We start from the raw sequence: 22,260 nt of genomic DNA, 5'->3' as shown, positions 1-22,260 counted from the left end.
CGCGAGCCGTGTCACCACCGCACCCTCGGGGCCGGGCCCCTGGGTCGACGGATGGGCAGTTCTGGGGAGGGCCCCATGGGGTGACACCTGCCGCCCACCACCCCGCCCCAGGAAAAGATGGAGTTCCGTTCTGCGTCCATCCGCCTCTTCGGGCACCTCAACAAAGCCTGCCAGGGGGACTGCGAGGATGTCTTCCTGGAGCAGGTTGTTGGCGGGCTGGCACCCCTGCTGCTGCACCTGCAGGACCCCCAGCCCCCAGTGGCTGCTGTGAGTAGCCAGGGGGGATGGGCAGGCCGGGCCAGACTCACTCACTCAGGGACTCAGAGCTCAGCCTGTGCCCTGCAGGCCTGCAGGTTCGCCTTGCGCATGTGCGGCCCCAACCTGGAGTGTGAGGAGCTGGCAGCCATCTTCCAGAAGCACCTGCAGGAGGGCCGGGGCCTGCACTTCGGAGAGTTCCTCAACACCACCTGCAAGCACCTGGTGAGGGGCGGGGCGGCAGGGCCGGGGCGGGGCGGCAGGGCCGGGGCGGGCCCTGAGACTGAGGGCCTCTTGCAGATGCACCACTTCCCCGACCTGCTGGGCCGCCTGCTGAGCACCAGCCTGTTCTACTTCAAGAGCAGCTGGGAGGACATCCGCGCTGCGGCCCCCATGCTCACAGGTGAGGCTGCCCTGGGCCCCCCTCCCGCTGCCCGCCACGCAGACCCTGACCCCGGCCCCGCCCCCGCCCCCGCAGGGTTCCTGGTGCTGCACGTGGAGGCTGAGCGCCGGCCGCAGGTGGACCTGGAGCAGCTCCTGGCGGGTGAGCCCCAGTCCTGGGGGCCCCGCCCCCCACGGCGCGCTGGGCCGCGCTGACCCTGTGGGCACCGGGGGGACTAAGTGATTTTCCTGGATTTCAAGGATTTTTTCCCTGTCACTGGTGACCTCATCGTCTCTAGTAATTCACGGAAACTTCTTAACTGTTCCAAAAGAGCTTAAAAAACACTAAAAAAGGAAAAACTATCTTTCCGTTGGCTCCTGAGCCCTCCCGGCAGAGGCCTGTCTTAGGAGGGCGGTGGGCGGGCGGCCCCCACGCACAGGGTGGGGTGTGAGCCTCGGGGTCCTGGCCCCCAGGCTCAGCGCGCCAAGAAAGGGGGGTTCAGCCTTAGCCGCAGCTGCTAGCGGGGTGTGGGCGGGACCACGGGCTCAGACTTTTAGTTCTCAGAGGGCCGCAGAGCAGCCCCCAGCAGCGGCTCCCTGTCCCCCAGCGCTCCAGCTCCTGCTCAAGGACCCGGCCCCCGCGGTGCGCGTGAAAGCTGCTGAGACTCTGGGCCGCCTGGTGAAGTTCGCCTGAGGCTCCCGTGGCACCGCTGCCCCTACACGCAATACCGGCCTCGCCGGCCCGAACCGAACCTCTGAGATGGGGCCCTAAGGAGCCCCCTGCCCGAGGGGAGCCCCCGGGCCCACACAGCAAGGGAGGGCTGGGGCCACGAGGGTGGGCAAGTCGCTGTCCCCCCCCTTCCCAATAAAGCCATTTGCTGCTCAGCAGGTGCCGCCATGACGTGGCCTCTCGTTCTGGGCAGGTCAGCAGGCCCCCTCCCCCGTTAGGCATCCTGACTCAGAGAAGGTCACGCCAGCAGGAGAAACGCCTCTATTGAGTGTCCTGAGCACACACACAGCCCAGCCCCACCTGCCCCGCCCGGGAAGCAGGGCCACCTAGGTGAAGAGGCAGAGGGTGCCGTCAGCCCCGGCGGAGAAGACCCACGGCTGGGTGGGGTGGAAGGCCACGTCCAGCACCCCCAGGTCCTTGGTCAGGGTGTGCCCCTTGAGCACCTTCACAGGCACCAGCAGCGGGTTCTGCAGCAGGTCGCTGTGGGGAAGGGAGAGGCTCAGGACATGGGCAGCACGGGCCCCACGGGGTGCGGGCGGGCGGGCGGGCACCGGCACTCACTTGTACACCATCCCGTGGCAGACGATGACACTGCCGTCGTCGGAGCCAGATGCAAAGAGCGGGTACCGGGGGTGGAAGGCCACGGCCCGGAGGGCCTTCTTGTGGTGCCTGAGGGGCGGGACCAGGTTGAGGGGGGCGGGGGGGCAGCGAGTAGGCAGCAGCCCGCCAGCCGCCAGCACCTCACCTCAGCACTCTGTACGGCTTGGTGGAGAGGTCCAGGTCAAACCACACCAGCTTGCTGTCGTAGCTGCCACAGATGACGTTGTCACCTGGGGGAAGAGGCGGTGGTAGGGACCTGGTGGCCCCCTCACCTGCCCCCCCAACCAGGGCGGCCCCTCACCTGCCGGGTGCACTGCCAGGCTGGACACCCACTTGCAGTTGGGCGTCAGCTTCTTGGTGAGCTCCTGGCGCAGCAGGTGGTAGAGGCGGACGCTGCGCTGGGAAGCCACGAGCAGAAAGGGCCGCACGGGGTGGAAGGCCACGCACTGCACCTGACCGCGGCCGCGGCGGAAAGGGCTCTGGCTGCGGCGCCGGCTCAACTGGTGGATTAGCACCTGGGTGTGGCCCGGGGTGGCCAGCACCACGGCCATGTAGTCGCCACGACCGTGCCAGGTCACCTGCGTCACTGGCTGCAGGAAGGCGAGGTGGGCTGAGCCGCCCCACCCCGCCCCGCCGCCCCGCCCCGCCCCGCCCCTCCGCCCCGCCCTCCCCCATAGCCCCCACACCTTGCCGTGGCAGATGCGCAGCCGCAGGCCGCCCCGGCGCTCCTCCTCTGAGGCTTCCAGCCAGTGGGCGGGCTGCGCAGCGGGCTCCGCGGGCGGGGTGAAGGCGCTCAGCAGCTGGTCCGTGCTGCCCACCACCAGCCGGTCCCCCAGGGCCGGGTTCAGCAGCAGCACTGCGTCCTCCCTGCGGCCAGAGCCCGGTGAAGGCCCCCAGGCAGAGGACCGCCCCCACCGGCCCGGGCACCCCGGGCCTCATACTCACACTGCCACGGCCACCAGGCAGACGGTAGGGCAGGGGTTCCAAGCGACACTCTTCACCACGCCCCCCGCGGGCACAGTCCTCATGCAGCGGGCGGAGGCCACCTCCCAGAGCCGCACCGAGCCATCGTCTGAGCCTGGGCACAGCGGATGGGCTCTCAGCACCCGGCCCCCCGCCCAGCCCCCATGGCAGGGCTGCCCCACCCGAGGCCCACCTGATGCCAGCCACTGGCCACCCGGGGAGACACTGAGGCAGCGGACGAGGTCGCTGTGGCCCCTGTAGACCTGCAGAGAAGGGGCGGTGAGGGACGGAGCCCCGGAGCTGTGCGCTCCCGGCCGCCCCGCCCTGTCTGCTCACCAGGGCCTGGCACGTGGGGAAAGGCTGCAGGTCGCGTGGCCGGGGCAGTCTGGGGATGAGGTCCTCAGGGTCCACGTTCACCTGGGAGAGGAGCACGCGGGGTCAGCTGCGTCCACCCCCCACTCCCCGCCCCCGCCCGGGAGCCCCCCCCCCCAGTCCCCGCACACCCTCATCTTGCGCTGCCGTGGGCACAGGTAGAGGTCAAGGCAGCGCTCGAAGCGCTCCTGGATGAAGCGGCCGTACGCGGGCACAGCCCGCAGGCTCGGGAACCGGCGCGGCAGGAAGTTGCGCCTCCTCTCGTCGGGCTCCCGCTGCTCCCAGGCCATGCGCTGTGAAGGCAGGAGTGAGCCCGGAGCGCGGGGCGGGCGGGGGCAGGCAGACCCCAGCCTGCACCAGGCTCACCTCCTCCTCGCTGGGCAGGTACTCAGGAGGTGGGTTGTAGGACTCCGCGTGGCCCGGCAGGGCCAGCTTGGGTGCAGGCACGTGCATTTTGTGGCGGCCCAGCACCGCGTCGGGGTCCTCTTGGGCCCACAGGTCGTAGAAGCTGGGGGTGGAGTCCCGAGGACGGCGAGGCTGAATCCAGCCCATCTTAATGGCGTGCACCATGCGGGAGACCTGCAGAGGCGGCAGGGTCAGGGTGGGGGTCGGGGCGGGGGCGGATGGCCGGGGGCGGACCGGAGGATGGGGCCCGCACCCACCTTCTCCTTCTCCACCAGGGACGGGATAAAGCTGCGCTTGTCAGCAGGCCGGTTGGTCACCGGGTGGATCATGAGGTCCCCACTGAAGAAGTCCACAGCCGGCTGGGGGGACGAGCAGAGGGGTGTGGGCCCGGGCCCTGCAGGTGCCCCCCAGACCCTGGGGCCAGCGGCTGCCCCTTACCTCGTACGGGTTGAAGCTCACATCCCCAAACTGGCCCCTCTGCAGTCGCCGCACCAGGGCCACCTGTTCATCTGTCAGCTGCACGCTGTGCCCCGTCATCCGGTCCTGCACCGTTCGCCTAGGGGCTGCCCGTCAGAGCCGAGGCCCCGTCCCACCCCACCCCGCCCCAGCCCACCGGCCCTGTCCCACCCCACAGTCCCCGCCCCACGCCCGCACCAGTAGTCAGGGTTGTCCATCTTGTCCAGAAACTGGTCCAGCTCGTCAGGGGTGCGCAGGGGCTTATAGATTCGCCTGCCGTCCAGGTCGTAGCCCACGTGGGGGAAGTCATCGTACCACTCCAAGGGCACATTGCCCACCGTGTTCCGGATGTCCTGGGGCAGGAGGCCAGCGTATCGGCACTGGACACCCACTGTGCCCACCCGTCCCTCCAAGCCCCCCAAAAGATACAGACGAGGGGGAAAGGTGAGAGCAAAGGGACTGGCTTCAAGGCTAGCCAGGGGCAGCACCCGGGCACCCTGACTTGTGCCTTCTCCCTGGGGTGTGACGTGGCAGGGCGGCCAGCACTGTCCCCCACCACCCCCCTGACCCTCAGAGGCGCCGGAGCTGTACCTTCACATTTTCCACTGAAGTGGTGCCAACCCCAGAGCCTCCCCCCTGGATTCCTTGGCCAGGGCTCTGGGCAGCCACAGGCAAGGGTGACCTCATCGCCCGTGGGCTCCCTCCCCTGGCGGGGGGCCTTAGGCAAAACCGGGTAGCCACGGGCAGGGACTCAGGGAAGACCCCACCAACCCACTACAAAGGGAGGCCGAACCCACCGCATTGTGACCTGCAAGCGTTCAGGGACTCCCCAGCCCCCCAGCCCTGTCCCCCACCCCACCCTCAGCGGGCAGAGCAGCCACATTCCTGGACACACATTCCTGGTCGAGGCCCCTGCCAGCCGCCACCCTCCCTCCACCCAGCACGGAGACTGCTGCCCAGGCGGCCGCTTCCTGCAACAGTAGCCACGGGAGGAGTGGCCCCGATGAGACAGCACGGCCGGGAGCCTGGGAACCCCTCCCCCTTACAGCAGGACAGGACCCTCTGGGAGCTGCCCCTCTGCACCTGCCCCCAACCCCCAACCTGCCGACTTTAGTTCTCCCAGCTTGCCCATCCTCCAGGTGTGCCCTCGTGTCCCTGCCGTTGCTAGGAATGCCCTTCCTTCTCCTGTGACCCCCAAGTCTACACAGCCATCCCTGAATTGGACAGACTGGAGTTGGGGGGGGTCGGTGGCCCAGAGAAAAGGCCCACGGGAGCACTCAGTAGGGGAACGGGGTGCTGGTGGGGGGTTCTCCAGAGCAGGAGCACAGGCAGGAGCCGGTAAAGAGGGCACACACAGCCTGGGCCAGACCTGGAGATTGATGCCAGGAGGGGGCAGGTGCAGGAGAGACAGGCTGTGTCATCAGGCGACCCCAGGCACAAAGCTGAGGGGGGGCGGCCGAGGGAGCTGGGGCTGAACTCCAGCCCCTCAAAGCTGTTCTCTGCCCCCTCCTCCGGGCACAGAAGGCCCAAGTGTACATGGGAGGGAGAGACAGACAGGGTGTGGCCAGGCGCTGGGGCCAGGGCAGCTGGGTTAACTTGGTCATGCCAAGCGAGAAGGCCCGGGTCATGGGTCCTGCTTGACCCTCCTGCCCCCCGCAAAGAGGGAGGAGAGGAGGCGGCACAGCCCTGGTACCACCCAGAAGGGGGCTCCCACTTCCCCCGCATCCCCCAAAGACAGCAAGATGCTCCAGGCCCCTTCACCGTGGCGCGAGAAGGCAGAGGGACGGAGGGCCCCTGCTCCAAGCGGCCTCCAGGGGCTGGGAGGCGGGGAGGAGGGCGGGTCGGCGCGGGGGAGGGGCCGCCTCGGCTATAAAGGCCCGGCCCGCGGCCCTGCTCCAGCCCGGGACGCACACGTGCGCGCGGCGCCGCAGCCGCCACCGCGGGAGCCCTGAGACCCCGCGCCCCCCTGGCCTGGGCGGCGGCGGCGGCGGCGGCGGCGGCGGCATGCACGGCGCGCGGCGGAGCTGACGGCGGCCGCCGGCCCCATGTCTTTCGCGATGCTGCGCTCGGCACCGCCCGGCCGCTACCTGTACCCCGAGGTGAGCCCGCTGTCGGAGGACGAGGACCGCGGCAGCGAGAGTTCGGGCTCCGACGAGAAGCCCTGCCGCGTGCACGCGGCGCGCTGCGGCCTCCAGGGCGCCCGGAGACGGGCCGGGGGCCGGCGGGCGGGGGGCGGCGGCCCGGGGCCTGGGGGGCGGCCGGGCCGCGAGCCCCGACAGCGGCACACGGCGAACGCGCGCGAGCGGGACCGGACGAACAGCGTGAACACGGCCTTCACGGCGCTGCGCACGCTCATCCCCACCGAGCCGGCCGACCGCAAGCTCTCCAAGATCGAGACCCTGCGCCTGGCCTCCAGCTACATCTCGCACCTGGGCAACGTGTTGCTGGTGGGTGAGGCCTGCGGCGACGGGCAACCCTGCCACTCGGGGCCCGCCTTCTTCCACGCGGCGCGCTCGGGCAGCCCTCCGCCGCCGCCGCCCCCGCCCCCCGCCCGCGACGGCGAGAACGCGCAGCCCAAACAGATCTGCACCTTCTGCCTCAGCAACCAGAGAAAGTTGGTGAGTGTTGGCCGCAGGTCGTCCCCAGAAAGGGAGGCGAGGAGGATGGGGCGCCCCCCACCTCCAAACCACCCGTGCAACCCACACCTGCCTGGCAGAGAGGGCGGGGCCAGAGGCAGGCAGAGCTCCCCAGCAGCACCTGTTAACCCACGCGCAGCCCCGAGCCCAGGGAGGGAGGAGCACGAGGAGGAGGGCGCAGCTGGAGCAGGCGGGGCTGGGCCTTCCCTGGACATTCTCCCCACGAGTCCCCTGGACACAGGCTCCCACGGGGACCAGAGCAGGCCACCCAGGGCCAGATGGGGGAAGAGACCAAGGCAGGGCTGGCACCAACTTGGAAGCTAGGGGACCAAACCAGGGTTGGACCAAGCAACTCTGGCCACCCACCCTGCCCCCAGGGGAAGGAGACTCAGGGGCAGTGGGGCAGTAAGGAGACCCCTCTGGGATCCACTTGCTCTGCCACTGGCCTAAGGCTTACCGGGCACCTACCTGCCCTCCCCTGGCCCCTGCCCCTGGGGCTGCCCACTCAGACACCAGTGCAGCTGTGGGACCCGCTGGCAGGAGACTTGGGGGCTGGGGGAGAGGCCCCACGCTGGCTGGCTGTGATTTACAGCTCCTGCTGTGCTTGGTGGCACCGGAAAAGCAGGGTGAGCAGGGAGAAAATACGGCGCGGCTTTCCCCAATCCCCATTTCCTCTCCAGACGGCACGCGCGAGCTCCTGGGGCCTGAACATCTGGGAAATTTAATTTTACAATTTCGGCTGTGCAGCAGCGTACTCTCCTCCCCAAGCCGCTTGGGGAAGCTGGGCTGAGCGTGGAAGGGGGGGTGCTTTCAGCACCCACCACCCGAGACAGCACCCAGTGGGGAAGCCCAGAGGTGCAGGCTGGCACTGGTCTCTGCACGGGCCCTGACACTGCCCTCCCCTCTGCAGAGCAAGGACCGAGACAGAAAGACGGCGATTCGGAGTTAGAGGCGGATGCTGCTGGGCCATCCACGGAGAGCCCCCATGGACCTGACTCGGGCACAGGCCTCCCTGAGGGCACCCCCCAGGCCAGCCCTGCCCCAGCTGTGAGCGGGGCCGATGGACAGACAGGCGGTGGGACTCGGAGCTGGCCCAGCACTTGCCCAGCCCCACTGGAACTTTCCGTGCTGGCTCCCAACCCGGTTTTCTTCTGGTCACTATGTGCTGGCATCTTGTGTCTTTGATATAATATAAAGTCTGGAAACTTTGTATAATTAAAAACAAAACAATTATCTTCTAAACACGGACGCACTGTCCTCTCCAGCAGTTCAGAATCCACCCTGAGCTGGAGCCCGAGCCCACCCTCCCACCCCTCAGCGCTCCGTGGGCCAAGGTACCCAGTTCTCGGGGAAGGCCCCCCACTTTCCAGGGCTCAGGGCCGGCGCACCCAGCACCCACGACCAGGGAACTATGGCGTGGGGTCCGAAGGAGACCTGTGAGGGGAGAGGAGAGCGAGGGACAGAGCAGGACACCGGCAGCCCGGGCCTGGGAGCAGTCTCGCCCCACCCCCGCTCCGAGAGCCTGCCAGGTGTCCCGGTGCCCTGAAGGGTCCTCTGTGCTTGCGGCATGCAACTTGCTCGTCGGTCTTCAGGGCCTCGGCACCTCAGCCTCTGCCCACGGAGCCCCACGAAGTGGGCATGTAGGGGAGGGTAAGCGAGGGGCACTGTCTGGCAGAGCGAGTCCCCAGGCCTGAGGGCAAGGACCAGGTGGCAGCTGCCTGTGTGTACCCCTGGGGCCCACCCCTGTCCCCAGCCCTGCCCACCCAACTCCCCCAAAGGCCCCACCTGCCCATGAGGAGGGCAATTCAGGCCTCTCCCCGAGCTGTGCACAGCTGGCGGGCCATTAAAATCTTGCAGGTGACAATTATAGACTAGTGGCGTGAGCTCCACGGGCCCAGCAGAGAAGAGAGACGGGGGCGGCTCTGCGCAGGCCACCCCAGCACCCCCAGGCTGGCCGGTGGGCGGGGAATGGCCAAGAGTGCCAGGCGCCGGCCCCGGGCCCTGCTAGCCCTCAGCGCAGGCTCGGGGACCCCGGGAGAGGGCAGGTGCCGAGGCCCACGTGGGCACCCCAACAGGGCAGGGCTAGAGCTGCCCCCTCCTCTGAACAGACGGGCTCCAGGGAACCGAGAAACCGGAAGCGATGGTGTAATTTTGGAGGAAATTCTCAAAGCCAGAGCCATTAAGGACTAGAAGGGGGCTGTGTCCAATCTGATAGAAATATAACAGGATAAAAAGTCACAACGGCAGGTTCCACTCAGAGAGAAACCCAACCCCAAATTTCCTCTCCTTAATCCTGCAAGAGCCTACAGCTGGCCGGCTGAATGGGGGAAGAGGGCACGCTCGGTCACCCCCGCCCGCCTGCCTGGAGAGCCAGGACCCAGGAGGAACGTGGGGGTCCACCTGGGGGATGAGAAAGGCACCCCTTCCACCCCGGGGCACTGAGGACACTGCAAGAACGCAACCCGCGGAGGGGCACGCGGGCAAGCAGGGACGCCCCCCAGGGTCTCCGGCCTGCCTCCCCTGCTCCCCGGGGCACCAGTGCAGTTCTGTGGGGACGGTCTGTGGCCCACCTGCCGCTCACCCACCGGCCTCACCTCTCCATACCTGGGCTGGGTGGGAGTGCACCCTCCCTCACAAATCCTCCCGAAGACGATGGGCGGCAGGGGGCAGGGGGCAGGGGGCAGGGGGCCGCATGCCCTGCACAAAGGCCTGAGAGAAGAGTGCGGGGCGAGGGGGACAGGCAGGGCGAGGCCGGAGGGGCATGGGTGTCAGGGACCCTTGGAGCCGGTGCAGGAGAGGGGACGGGGCTGAGGAAGCCTCAGAGATGCCAAGTCGGTAGGAGAGGACAGGCCGTTGGGACGGTCCCCAGGGGCCGCAGGTCCTGGCACAGGGCGCGCGGGCCAGGCCCTCGGCTGCTGGGCCTGTGACTCCGACAGCGGCTGCAACTTGGCCAGCCTCGGGCCCGGGCAGTGGGCCCGGTCGCTCCCTGAGCTGCACCGGTAGCAGCAGAGGCTGAGGGCCTGGCCCGCCAGCCAGCAGGAGAGGGAGGGGAGGGGGTGGGGAGGAGCACGCCGTCACCCTCCACCGCTCCAGAAATTCAAACCAGACTGGGGGTGGCGGGCCGGCCCGAGCCCTTGCGGCCCCACGGGAGTCCACTCGGCTACTCACGGCCGCCGCCGGGCCCCCGTCCACCACAAACCCCACTTCCTCCCCAGGACGCCAGCCTCGCCCTCCACCGAGCCTCCGTGTGCCAGTGCCCCACAGAGGCGGCCCGAAAGGAGGGCCCAGCCTGCACCCTGGGCCAGCAGCCGCCTCTGCGGGCCAAGCAGGGCTGGAAATGCTCTGATGGCCATCAGGGCCAGGCTGTCAGCTCCCTGTCCCCAGCCTGGGGAACGAGCTGCTGGCGGCACCACGTGATCCATCGCCAGGCCGCCTGCGCCCGCAGGCCAGCCGGCCCCCACCCTGCGCGGCACCTGCAGGCTGCCAGGAAGCACATGTGACCCCGTGGGGGCGGGAGCCCGCCGACCCCTCCAGGGTCCAGACAGCCCCCAGCCTGCACTCTCCCAGGGGGCCGCCGTGCCCCAAGGACGAGCCTTCGGGCGGCAGGGGTCCCCCACCCCCCAGGCTGCACCGGACACAGGCGGCCACCAGCTGATGTGTCGGCTGGGATTTTTCCGCTCTCGCAGAACCCCCCTCCCCCCCCTCCCCAAAGTGGCTGCAGCTGTCAGGACCGCAGATTGGAACTGCAGGTACGGCGCTGGCCCGCTGCCCGCCTCCCTCCCGTGTCTGTCTGAGGGAAAGGAAGCCGGCCCACCTCTGGAATCCTTCACTCTCTCCTCGTTCGCCTCTCCCACCTGTCCCCGGGGAGCGCGGGGTCAGCCGCCCTCGCTCGGGCTCTCTCTTCCCCTTGCCCCTCTCCGATTACAATGCCGGCAGTGTTCCCTCAGCTCCCCCGACACGGAGCCCCCCCCCCCCGCCCCCTGCCTTCCTGAGCCTCCTCTCTCCTGCACTCCATGGCGGGAGGAGGACAGGCCACGTGCCCCAGGCCACCTGCTGCAGCTGAACCCACACAAGGTGCTGGCAGGATGAGTCCTGGTCGATGGGCCCAAGGGGAGAAAGCCAGGTCCCACTCGGCCTCTTCCTGCCCCAAAGGCCAAAGCCAGCTGAGGGGACCCCGGCAGGGCTCGGGGTCAGGAGCAGGGCCCACCAGCTGTAGCCAGCCAGGCCAGGGTGGGGCGGGCGAGAAACTCGGAACCCCCTTCCCAAACCTTCTCCATCAGACTGTCCCTTTCAGTTGCCATCCTCACAAAAGCGCTGCTGGCCTGACCCACCCCTGAGCCATCGGACGTTGTGTGGGCACAGGGCCCCTCCAAGGCCACTCCTTGACCCCTGACCAGTGCCTCCACGGCTGCTGGGGTAGAGGGAAGCAAGTCCCCTCCCCGGCCAAGGGGCCCATGGGGGAGGGGGAGAGGGCACTGAGGTTGCTTGCCCCTGCTCCCGGGTCCTCAGATACCCAAGACCCCCCCCATCTGCCCCGCCCCCTCCTGGGGTTGGCCAGGGTCCAGGGGGCACTCCCACGTGGGACACCCGAATCTCGGCTCCCTGCAGGCAAGGGCTCCCAGAAACTCCTCCGGGAATGCTGGAGGTAGGCACAGGCCTGGGACCCCATTGCTAACTGCCAAAGGCCCACTGTGCTGCTTCACATCCCAGCCCCAGCCCCTCCAAGACCTCATTCGGGAGGACTCGCCCCGAGCCCCTGCCCATACACGGCCAGCCCCCCACCCCCTGACCCCTGTCCTCAGCAAGACAGCCCCGGCCTGGGCCGGGACACGTACTGGCCCTGCTCAGCAGCCAGCCCCTCAACCACCTTTCCTACAGAATTTGCGCCCCACAAGCCTGCCCAGCCAGCCCCGGGTCTACTGCCACACCTCCAGCCCTAGGGCGAACACCCACCCCACCCCCGCCCCGCCCCAGGCCCAGCACCCTCCCTCCCACCCGCCTGCCCGTCCACCTGGGTTCCTGCTGCCTGGGACACTGGCTCCAGTGGGCACAGGGCAGGCCAGGGCCTCTACCTCCCACGTGCCCCAGTGAAAGGCAGGGTGCTGCTGTGAAGGAGCCCCCCCGTCACCCGCTGCTGCCGCGGCACAGCTCCTGAGCCCCCAGGCCCTGCTACCCTCCAACACTCTCCGCCGCCCACCCCGCCCTCCCCACGGGGAACCCTGTCTCCCAAGTGTGACAAGTGGACCCAGGGCGGGCGGCGCTGGCGGGAGGGCACCCCCCACACACCCAAACGCAGCGGGCCTGGCTGAGAGGTGGTGCCTGGCACAGGCAGCCAGGGGCGCCCTGAGGTCACAGTCGCCGCACCCACCGCCCCCCACGGCCACCTGCGAGGCCACGGGCCACGGTGTCATCGGGCCCCTCCCAGGCCAGGCGGCCGGGGCGACCCGAGGGGCTGTCGGAGCCTGGCCGCGGGGATGGGGGCCCGCTAGGGAGGCCGGCGGCCCGCGAGGCCGAGACGCACGCTCTGCACAACAGCTCGAAACCCGAGCCGCGGCTGCGCTGCCAGCAGCGAGCGAGCGCCGAGGGCCGAGGGCCGCGCCGGGGGCCGGGGCCGGGGGCGGGGCCCGGAGGAGGCGGCTGCCGCTCAGTAGCCGGGAGGCCATTAGCGGCGCCTGGCGGGAGAGCTGAGAGGACCGCAGCCCGGACGCAGATGCGCCCGCCGCCCGCCCACCCTTGCAGGGCCGGGACCCCGGGGCTCGCAGCCCCGCCCCCACCCCACCCGCCCAAGGCCTCAGCTTCTCCCAGCTTCTCCCAGGCCAGAGACAGGGTGGGGGAACCCCGCTGCTGCGAAGGCCGCCCACCCCCCGCCCCCGCCCCTCCTCCCGGGGCGGCAGCTGGATGAGATCACGTCTGTGGGGGAGGGGTGCAGTGGACTTGTGGGAGAGGGGCTCCCCCCACTCACGGTGGCCAGGACCCCCGCCACGCGTGGCCTGGCAACACGTCCAGGGGCTGCAGCCCTGTTGCTGCCTGGGATGGGAGCTGGGGGGAAGGTGCGGAGAAGGCCAAGGTACGGAAACAGGACCCAGGTCTCCCGAGAAGGAGAACCGTTGCCCACCAGTCAGTGCCTGGGGCGGGGGTCCCCCAAAGCCAGGCCCGGCAGAGGCCAGCGGTCAGAGGGCCTAACCACCCCCCCCCCCCGCCCGGGACCTCAAGCCCAGGCCTGAGGGGTGGGCAGGACAGGGACTGGGGAGGGGGAGGCTGGGCACTGCCACACCGCAGGTTCTCCCCCGGGAGCACGCCTTGTCAGGACACCACTGCTGGAAGCTGGCCAAGGCCTGAGTGGAGTCCTGGCACCACCGGCCACCTCCAAGGACGCTGCGTGGAGGAGGCGCTGCCCGACACGATGCGACCAAGTGTTCGCGGACGGGGGCCCCTCCCAGGTGCCAACCACCCAGGGCACAGCCCCGGGGTGGGGGAGGCTCCTGTGCCCCTCGCGTGCTCTCGCCCCTTGGGCCCCCGACAGGACGGCTCGCCACCCCACCTCTCAAGCCTCTTCCCTGAAGCCCACCCTGCTTTGCACAGACGGCAGAGACGCGGCGACAAGTGTGTGTGTGTCGGGGGGGGGGGGGCGGGGGGGGGCGGGGGCAGCACTTCTCAGGGAGGAGAGCATCTGTCAGGCCAGCCTGGTCCCTGAAAGCCGAGCTCTGCCGCCCCCTCGAGCCACAGCCGGCTGTGCTGGCAGAAGCACGGCTCCCTGTCACTCAGGCGACATATGGGATAGTCATCGCCGGAGGAAGCAGCCCCCACCCCGGCGGCTCCGGCACAGCCCGGGCTGGGAGGAGCGCCTCCCCGCGGGCGGGCCGAAGCCCCTCCCCCGGCCTCTGCACTCCATTTACAATCATCATCGATTTCTCAAAATACCGAATATAAAAAAGTAGCCGACAGGATGTGGCTGCCGACAGCCAGAGCCCCTGGGAGGGGGGGAGACAGGCCGGGAGCCGCGCTGCACCGGCCCCCCTTCGCCGAGCACGCCCGCTGCTCCGGCCAGGAAACCAATTTATTTTGTTTTGTCTCTGTTCTCTGAACGCACAGAGACCGGATCGGGCGGGCAGCCAAGGCTCCTGCAGCCGCTGCCAAGAGAGCGGAGGATGGGGGTGGAAGTTGTGCAGGGGAGGGGGCGCGTGTCTCCCCAGCCGGGGACAGCCCCTGGCAGGCGGCAGTAAGAGCCACCGGGGGGCGGGGACCGCTGTCTCTGCAGGCCCCCCCAGCCCGAGGAGGCACTCACCCGGAGGGCTCACGCCAGGGCAGTGGGCATGGGGGCCGCAGCCCCGGCCAGTGGCCAGGACACATCAGGGAGGCGGCGGCGGGGCGAGCAGCGCGGCCACGTCTACCTGGGAGCTCCTCAGCCCCAGCGCCCCCCAGAACCCACGGGCAGCTCCGGGCAGCTGAGCCACGGCAGCCTCTGGCCAGACCGAGCACGCCTGGCCTGGGAGCAAGCTTTCCCCTTGAGAGCGTAAATGTGGGAAGGACGACCAGATTCACTGAGGGCCCCAGCGGCCCAGGTCTCCAGGATGCCAGGGAGGAAAGGGGCAGAGAACCGGGGCTGCCCGTCTCCTGCCCTCAGTGCCCAGCGCAGGTGCCAGCGGGGCCTGTCACTGCACCCTCACCCCCGGGGACCAGCCCAGGCCGGCTGGTGTCGGGGAAGCCTCCCCGGGCCTGTCGGTGCCTGCCAGCCCCGCCGCCCACCCCCCAGGGCCCAGGGGTGGCTGCGAGGTGCCCAGCGCCCTCCCCTCCCCGCGATGACACACACTCCTGCAGTCACGTGTCCCCGACCCTGAAATCGCTCTTCCAGACGGGGACTGGGGCCCCAGGCCAGGACGCCCACTCAGGCCTCGCTGTGGACTGACCCACCTCTGCCCAGGCAGTGCAGCCCACCCTGCGAGCGAGCAGGCCGCGGCCCCAGCCCTACCTCCTCGTCAGAGCTGTCCTCCACGTACTCGTCCTCGTCCGGCACGCTCGCCACCTCCGTCCTTGGGGAAGGGGTCCCGGCCTGGCAAGGGAAGGGGAGAGCAGTTATGTCAGGACACTGACGCCCTGTGCCTGGGGCAGATCGCGGGTCCAGGACGCCCGCCCCCTCCTGCCAACGCGGAGACCTAGGTTCCCACACCCCAGTCTCTAAGCGGCTCCAACCTGGTCCCGGCGCCAGGACAAGACTGGGGACACCGCAGGTCTAAGTGGGCCTTTCAGGGAGGGGGGTCCCACCCAGGGTCATCCTCTGTCAAGGGCTGGACCCATCATAACGTCCAAGCTCCGGGGGAGGACCCCAGGGAGGGGCTGACACCTGGAAAAGGAGCACTTAGCCACCCCCGCACTCCTTAATGAAAAAAACGGCTGCCGGGCTCCTGGCCCAAAGGCCCAGCCGAGCCCAGAGCCAGCCTGGGGTCAGGGGGCAAGGCGCCTCAGCAGCCGCAGGTGAGGGCTGGTCCCCCGAGGGGAAGGCCATGGTACTCGCTCTTGGCCACCGGCAGAGGGGCCACAGCCGACCCACTCCTAGAGCAAGACCCTTGCCTCGAGGAGGCCACATTCAGTGCAGCTGGCCAAGGGCCCGGAGAGGCACCCACACTCTCAGAATGCCGGGAGGCCCCGGCCCCAGGCTGAGCCCGCCCACCGGGCCAGTGAGTGGTGCCACTGGGCATTCACACCCCAACCCGGAAACCAGATTCTCCCCTGGCGGGGCGGGGGGACCTGGTGTACCGGAACTGGGATTGATGGGGAGAACAGCCCGTCTCTCCCCCCGACTCCAGAGGCAGTAAAGTGTAGCAGGGGCCCCCCACCCCAAGCACAGGCGCCCCGCCCAGAGCCCCGCTCCCCCTGCCCGGGCAAGAGCCAAAGGCCCGCAAGGCAGCTCTCCCTCCCGCCTGTTTTTCCCTCGGTGTAAGGAGGGTGGGAGAGTAACTTTTTTTCCAGGCCAGGAAAAGGCGAGATTCGGTTTCCACGTCTCTCCCACCCCTTGCTCCCCGAGCTGTGCGCTGCGGGAGCCCTGCCCGCTGAAAGTGGGTCAGCACTGCCTGGGGGCGGGGGCAAGCGGGGGGCGCAGAGGGCCAGCCTGGGGCCCAAACCTTTCCTGCCGTCCTCACCCATAGCAGCAACCAGCGGACACACCTGCCCCAGGCCCTGGGCTGGCAGGACCCCAGTCCAGGCCACTTGCAAGTCTCTCAACAGCCCCCTGATGCCAGCCCGTGGCTGACGGGCCACTGGTTGCAGCAGGGTCGGCAGTGCAGGCCATGGTGCTCCAAGGCTGCCAACCGCCAGCCAGTCTGATGACCCCCACCAGGCACCGGACCCCGGGAGCCCCGCACCACCTGCACGACAGGCCACCAGCCCGGGGCCCTGGCCAGCCCCAGTGATGCCTGGGGAGCCAGACACAGGCGGGACCTCAGCGAGGGGAGGGGACACCCAGCAGCGGGGCTGTGAGTTCCTGGGCAAAAGAGCTGGACGCCGGCAAGGAGGGCCCTCCCTCACGGCACCAGGGCTCTGAAGCCACATCCTCCCTCCAGAGGTGACGCTGCAAGGCAGACGGTGGCCACCAGGGGGCTGCCGTGATGCGGGGCGTGGCCCAGCTCCTGGGACCAGGAGGACCTAACAAACCCCGCCCCTTCAAAGTTTAGAGGCACTGTAGCTGGGCAGCGGCCACCGGAAAAAAGGGAGAACTCGCACAGCGCCGTCCTCTCTCTCCTCTTTCTCACACGGCCCAGCCCCGGCCCCTGACATCCTCAGGCACAGGCACCAGCTGGCAAGGGGCTGCCCAGAGCCACCAGCGCCCACCCCAAGACGGGCTCAACACCACGTGCTGTGGGCTCCCACACGTGCCCATGTGGATGGCTGGAGGCCCACAGGCAGGACCAGAGGGAAGTGGGGTTCTGTAGGCAAATGTCCCAGACCAGGGGACCGAGGGAGGCAGGACGGGCCTCTCCTGGGAGGGGCTGCAGCCTCGCATCCTGACCGGCAGCCCCACAGCCAGGCTGCTGCTGCCCGGCTTGCTCTTGGAGCCCCGAGTCCCGAGAGAGGGCACAGGCAGGCAGAGGTGAGCTGCCCAGTGAGAGCCAGCCACTCAGGTCACCCCACCCAGACGTGTGAGTGAACCCCAGAACACGGGGTGTGATCCGAGGGACCACCCTCCGAGGGCAGAACATACCTGAAACCTGGGGAGGGTACAGGAGAAGCTGATGTGCTTCACAGCTGAGGGGGGCCGTGGGATCTCCCAAACCCACTGATCATGTCACCCCAGATGCGACACCACCCACCTGCCCTGAACTCTGATCCCCAGAAATAAGAGTGTCTGACGCGGGGCCACGGCCGGGGCTCTCTGGCACAGGCCCGGGCACGCCCTCCGTGAGGTGGCTTCCACTGAGTGGGCCCGCTCCCTCCCCAGGAGCCCGCGCCCAGACCCCACAGCGCACAGGCCTGGGGCTCACAGCCACCGCCGGTCTCCCGGCAGCCCTGCCCACCACTCCCCAGAGCTGAGCTGAGACCCAGATGGGCTCCTCCTGCCCAAGGGTTTGCGGTAAGCTCCGTGCACAGACGGTACAGGCAGGACTCTTAAGTTATCTGGGAGATGCTGGTTGCACACTAGGCATCGCTCCTAGGTCTTTTGTTACATTCTTGAACGTGGCAAGCAGATTGAACTAGTGAAGATGGGAACTTCTGTACAAAAGAATAAGAAAACAAAATACGGGAAAACCCACACAAATGAGAAAGGACCAAACCAAACAGGACAAGCAGGAAAAAAACGGATCTAAGCAAGCACAAAAAGGAAGAAATGGCCGTCAGCACCTAAATCCACTCAAGGTGAGAAATCAAGAGGAGGCCCAGCAACGCGAGACCTATGGGACCGGAAAAGCCCGCCCAAAAGCACCACCAAGCGCTACTGGGGGGACACAGGGAAGCAAGAGGCCCTGGGTGACTGGGGTGCCCGGCGGCAGGAGCCACCACCTGAGGGTGGAAACAGGAGGGGTATGGGCGGCCAGTGGGGGAGCGGGAGCGGGGCTCGGGGCTCCTCTCCAGCTTGCTCGCAGGGCTTCCTGGTGTGACACGGGACCACCCACGGGCTGCGGCAGGTGAAGGCGGGTCGGCAGACCCTCGAGAGGGCCCTGAACTAGCGGAACCCCCACCGTGGTAGGAAAGCCCTGCAGTAGCCGCAGGATGAGAGGAACAGGCTGACTCGGGGGGCCCCGATGCACAGCATGACGGGGCTGTCACGGGGGGCCACTCCTGGGTGTCTCATGTGGCCAGGCTCGGGGGGAGACAGGAGAACACACAGGAAGCACTGACTGGCCTGTTTGTGAACAGGAGACGTGGAGAATCGCCGGCTCCACCAGGCGGAGCGGTGGATGGCTTTGGAGGAATGGGTGGAAGAAAAGGGGAGATCGGGGCATTTCCACCAGGAGTCAGGAGTACACCCACCTCTTCAATTCCCTCTCTTGGTCTGGACGAATTCCAACCCGTACTGAGGTCCCCGCTTTAGAAGAAAATACTCCAACACCCCTCAGCTAAAGCACGAAGAAGCCAGAGACGTGAGTGCCCAGGCCAAGCAGGTTCCGGGGAAGCTGGCAGGGCTCCAGGATGACCCACAGGAGATGCGGATGGGACCCAAGAGCCTGCGCATGCACGGGGAGCGGAGCCCAGCGGAGCACGGAAGGGAGGGCCCGAGGGCCTGGCTGCCAGTGGGGGACACCTGGGGAGGGTGCAGAGCCACAGGCAGCCTCACCCCCTCTGAGGACGCCCCCACCCAGGTGGCCTGGGCCGACTTCCTCAGACAGAGGGCTCAGAAGGCACCCCGGAGGGCCAAGGGCCAGGGGCGAGGACAGCTCCCCGCCCTCTGGAGAGGGTGGGCGTGGAGTCTCTCCTGAGCTGCAGCTCGGCACCCGCTGAGCCGGCCGCCAGCAGACCCAGGACGGCGGCACAGGTACCTCCGCGGAGCAGCACGAGCCCAGCGGCTCGCGGGGCACAGGTGGTCAGCCTCGAGATGCCTGTACGCAGTACCTCCCCTAGAGAATTTCAACTAAAAATTCTTTTTATTAAAAAAAGTTATTTAACTTTTAAAAATCATTCCTAAAATTTTGTTTATAAAAGAGGGTAAAAATCCTATTCTAAAGGAAAAAACTTAAGCATGTGGATCCTTAATTTTAAAAGAGGAGGAAAAGATCCAGGAAGATAATTTAACCATGAACTGTGCTCACCAAGGAGAGTGAAGGCAGCGAATGGAAACGTCCTTTACTGAACAGTGTTGATCTAAGATTTAACTTTTTGTCAAGGAGGGAATATTTTGTAAATTTAAAAAGTTAAGGGACTTCCCTGGTGGTCCAGTGGTAAAGAATCCGCCTTCCAATGAAGGGGACGCAGGTCCGATCCCCGGTCAGGGAACTAAGATCCCACGTGCTGCGGGGCAACTAAGCCCACGTGCTGCAAACTACAGAGCCCAGTGCTCTGGAGCCCACGCGCCACAACTAGAGAGAGAAAACCCACACGGCACAACTAGAGAGAAGCCTGTGCGCCACAACGAAAGAGCCCGTGTGCCGCAACTAAGACCCGATGCAGCCAAAAATAAAATAACTAACTAACTAACTAAATAAATAAATAAATAATGAATCTTAAAAAAAAAAAAAGTTAAAAAGGAGAAAAATACCTGCCCATAAGCCCACAAACCACGGGCAAGGCAGTCTGTGGACCATCTTCTCTTTGTGCACCAGCGCTACAATTAAAGCTTGAATGGGTGAGGGTTTAAATCTGATTTAAAATCTTTTCTTCCTAGGAAACAGATCAAATAAGTGCGGCTTTTGGTTTCCATCACGGTCCTAACCTCCAGAACACCACGGCCACTGAAAGTATAAATAGTTACAAGAGCGTTTTTAGGATGGTCTGAACAACCAGTGTTGTGCTTTAGCTAAATTAAGCGTTTCTGTCATTTTCCTCACTTAAGAGCGGGGTTTGCCTTTCCCCATCGTCACAGCAACAGGCAGGACGGCAAAGCCTCACGCGGCGGCCAGCTGGCTCCTGCGCCCCCGAGACCAGGCCAGGTGGATGGAGCTCCACTCACTCCCGTAAGTGCGGGGCCACCAGCTCCCCCCAGGCAGGCCCCTGCAAACAAATCCCACCTTGGGCTTTGCCCCTAGGAAACCCAGCCTACAGCTGAGTCTAGCAAAGTGGCCTGAGCCTCAAGAGAAGTGACATGAGAATCACTGGGGTGGGGGGGGCGCCCAGGCAGGTAGATTTTTGGGGTTCCTATGAACAGAGCACATGACTATGCTTGAAAACTGGTGCCCTAGAGCTCAGAGCACCTCAGCTCCAAGTAAGCGTCCTACCCAGCCCCCACCAGCAACAGCCACTCCCCTCCCCCGCCCCGCTGCACCGGAGGAGGGACAAGGGCCTTGGGGTTCCCAAGGAACGGGAGAAAGTACTGCCCCCAGAGAGCCCGATGCCTGGCAGGCACTTTCCTGGCCATGGTCATCCAGGGGGAGAGCCCACTAGGAGGCTCCTTGCTTACCCACCTGCTGCCCGGGGGTCTTCTCCGTCCTGCTGTGCTGCTCAGCGCCGCTGGCCCCAGCCTCCTCCTCAGCCGCAGTGTCGGCCTCACTACTGTCACTGCCGGAATCTTCCAGGCCTGAGAACACACTCTCCTCGCTGTCGGAGAGGCCAGGATCGCTGCCAGGCCCGAGGCTGGGAGCAGGAGCGCCGAGGAGAGAAGGCTAAAAGAAGCACGGCGTCAATGAGCCCACAGCCCACCCACCAGGCACCGTGCGCTGACCCACAGCTCTGTGTGGCCAGCCTCCAAGGCTACAGCCCTCAGGCCACAAGCCTCCACCTCCACCAAAACCACCCACCCGACCCAGGCCTCCCTCACCACCCACCTCCGCCAGCAGGCCGCGTGCCCTCGGAAGAGACATTCAACTCCTAGCATCTCACAAGGGAAGGACTTTTCAAGGAGCTCAGTTCCCATCACATCACCCACACCGGCCCCCTATCCTCCACACCCCACCCTGGCACTCACAGCCCCAGAGCTATGAGGGCACTAGGGCGGGGTCTGGGGCAGGCAGAGGACCACAACCTGAGGGGCTTTTCCCACCTGAAGCAGAAGACTCTGTATCCAACCAGATTGGGACCGACAGTTAATCAGTAAATTGTAAAGGTTGGCTGAAAAGACATAAAAACTACACAAGCTTTACTTAAAAGCAAGTGTTTCCATTCACCCCCTCAAGGGGTAGGACCAGAGCTTCCTCCCAGCAGAGCTCTGCTGACCAGACACTACCCGGTCCCTAAGTCTACAGGACACAGTGCACAGTGTGTGGACCTTTTAGAAGTGGAACAAGAACTTGCAGACTTCTAACAAGCATTTATTTGAATGGAGAATTCGCTGCTTTTCAATTGTTAACAAGTCTCTCACCTAATTGGACAGCCTGCACTCACCAATTTCTTGGCAGCACTCAACTCAGCTTCCACAGAAACGACTCTGACACCCACTAACTACTCCAACACTTAGTAAGCCACACAATTAAAACAGCAAGTGAAAATGGCATAAATGATTTGGGCACAAGCACAAATGGCTGCTGATGGGTACAGAGCCAAGAGGACTTGTCGCAAGTTGAGCGCGCAGCCTGGCAACCCAGCAACGTGGAGTCCCGGCGCAGAGAGGCGCGACCGTACAAGCCTTCGGCGGCTTTCTACCACGGAGATTTGATGACACCCCACAACCCAGGTGGGGTCCAGCTGGAAAGCAGGAGTGGCCATAAGTCCAGTTGAAACGATGCGTCCAGTGCAGCAGGCACTGCCTTACTATTCTCGTACCCTCTTTTACAATGTATGCGACGTATTAGTAACGTATCAACAGGCAAGTAGTTACTGCACGCTCAAACCCCTTTAACGCAGGAAGCACAATTCAAAGGGCTAGGGAGGCTGCCGCACAGGATGCCAGCCCTCCTTCCTAGCTCTCTCCGGCCCAGACGTTCTTCCAACCGCAGAACAGCCCAGCCCCGCACAAGCTACCCCTCGCGCAGGGGGTGCTCCCTGCCCAGGACGCCCCCACAAGGCCACCGCTCGCAGAGGACAGGCGACCCTCCTCTCCGCTTTCCCCGGCCTGGCTCCCCGGGGCCGGCGGCCGAGGAGCCGCCACGTGCGGCCCAGATGCACCTCCCCGTCCCACTCGCGCAGCCCGCGGTCACCTCCTCCGGCTCCGGCTCCGGCTCCGGCGGCCGCTTCCCCTGCAGCGCCCTCGCCGCCGCCGCCTCGCGCCCCACGCCCCGCGTGCCCGCCATGCTCCAGGCCAGCGCCGATCCGCGCCGCCACTTCCGGCAGCGACACGACCGCGTGGGCCTGGGGGCGGGGCCCGCAGGGTCAGAGGGCGCGGGGCGGCCCCTGGGTGGGGCGGGGCCGGCGTGCGCGCGCCGTGGGGACGCGGGCGGGCGGCGC

The 22,260-nt window shown here is 66.6% G+C and overlaps 3 protein-coding genes across 21 annotated transcripts in view; 2 read left to right on the top strand and 1 right to left on the bottom strand.

The window, feature by feature from the left end:
- MROH1 (maestro heat like repeat family member 1) overlaps nt 1-1,521 on the top strand; it is a 68,846-nt gene extending 67,325 nt beyond the window's left edge. For 12 of the 17 annotated variants that reach the window (XM_036829874.1, XM_036829870.1, XM_036829864.1 and 9 more), the window contains 5 exons: nt 112-267; nt 325-480; nt 556-658; nt 734-799; nt 1,245-1,521. In XM_036829874.1, coding sequence (XP_036685769.1) covers nt 112-267; nt 325-480; nt 556-658; nt 734-799; nt 1,245-1,330 — 567 coding nt within the window. In that variant the 3' untranslated portion in view covers nt 1,331-1,521. Of the gene's footprint in view, nt 1-111; nt 268-324; nt 481-555; nt 659-733; nt 800-1,244 lie in introns of those variants that run through there. The other 5 variants (XM_036829865.1, XM_036829873.1, XM_036829871.1 and 2 more) reach the window with 2 other exon arrangements.
- Nucleotides 1,522-1,603: 82 nt separating this feature from the next.
- Nucleotides 1,604-22,142, bottom strand: BOP1 (BOP1 ribosomal biogenesis factor). Its single transcript, XM_036829877.1, has 16 exons — nt 22,014-22,142; nt 20,346-20,543; nt 14,768-14,848; nt 4,361-4,515; nt 4,145-4,262; nt 3,964-4,065; nt 3,668-3,880; nt 3,433-3,594; nt 3,266-3,346; nt 3,123-3,192; nt 2,912-3,044; nt 2,653-2,833; nt 2,268-2,556; nt 2,112-2,196; nt 1,928-2,035; nt 1,604-1,846 (listed from the first exon to the last, which is right to left on the bottom strand). The coding sequence occupies exons 1-16, from the start codon at nt 22,104-22,106 to the stop codon at nt 1,693-1,695; spliced, it is 2,223 nt and encodes a 740-aa protein (XP_036685772.1). The 5' UTR covers nt 22,107-22,142; the 3' UTR covers nt 1,604-1,692.
- SCX (scleraxis bHLH transcription factor) lies at nt 4,524-8,015 on the top strand. 3 transcript variants are annotated; one of them, XM_036829878.1, is made up of 2 exons: nt 4,524-6,780; nt 7,546-8,015. In XM_036829878.1, exons 1-2 carry the CDS (start codon nt 6,208-6,210, stop codon nt 7,981-7,983), a joined length of 1,011 nt encoding a protein of 336 aa, XP_036685773.1. In that variant the 5' UTR covers nt 4,524-6,207; the 3' UTR covers nt 7,984-8,015. The 3 variants fall into 3 exon arrangements, with proteins under 3 accessions (XP_036685773.1, XP_036685775.1, XP_036685774.1); XM_036829880.1 differs by having other exon boundaries at nt 7,709-7,876; XM_036829879.1 differs by having other exon boundaries at nt 7,479-7,563.
- Nucleotides 22,143-22,260: the final 118 nt, after the last annotated feature.

Source organism: Balaenoptera musculus, chromosome 17, assembly GCF_009873245.2.
Source record: "Balaenoptera musculus isolate JJ_BM4_2016_0621 chromosome 17, mBalMus1.pri.v3, whole genome shotgun sequence".
Classification (NCBI taxonomy): domain Eukaryota; kingdom Metazoa; phylum Chordata; class Mammalia; order Artiodactyla; family Balaenopteridae; genus Balaenoptera; species Balaenoptera musculus.
This window is presented reverse-complemented; position numbering and strand designations above follow the sequence as displayed.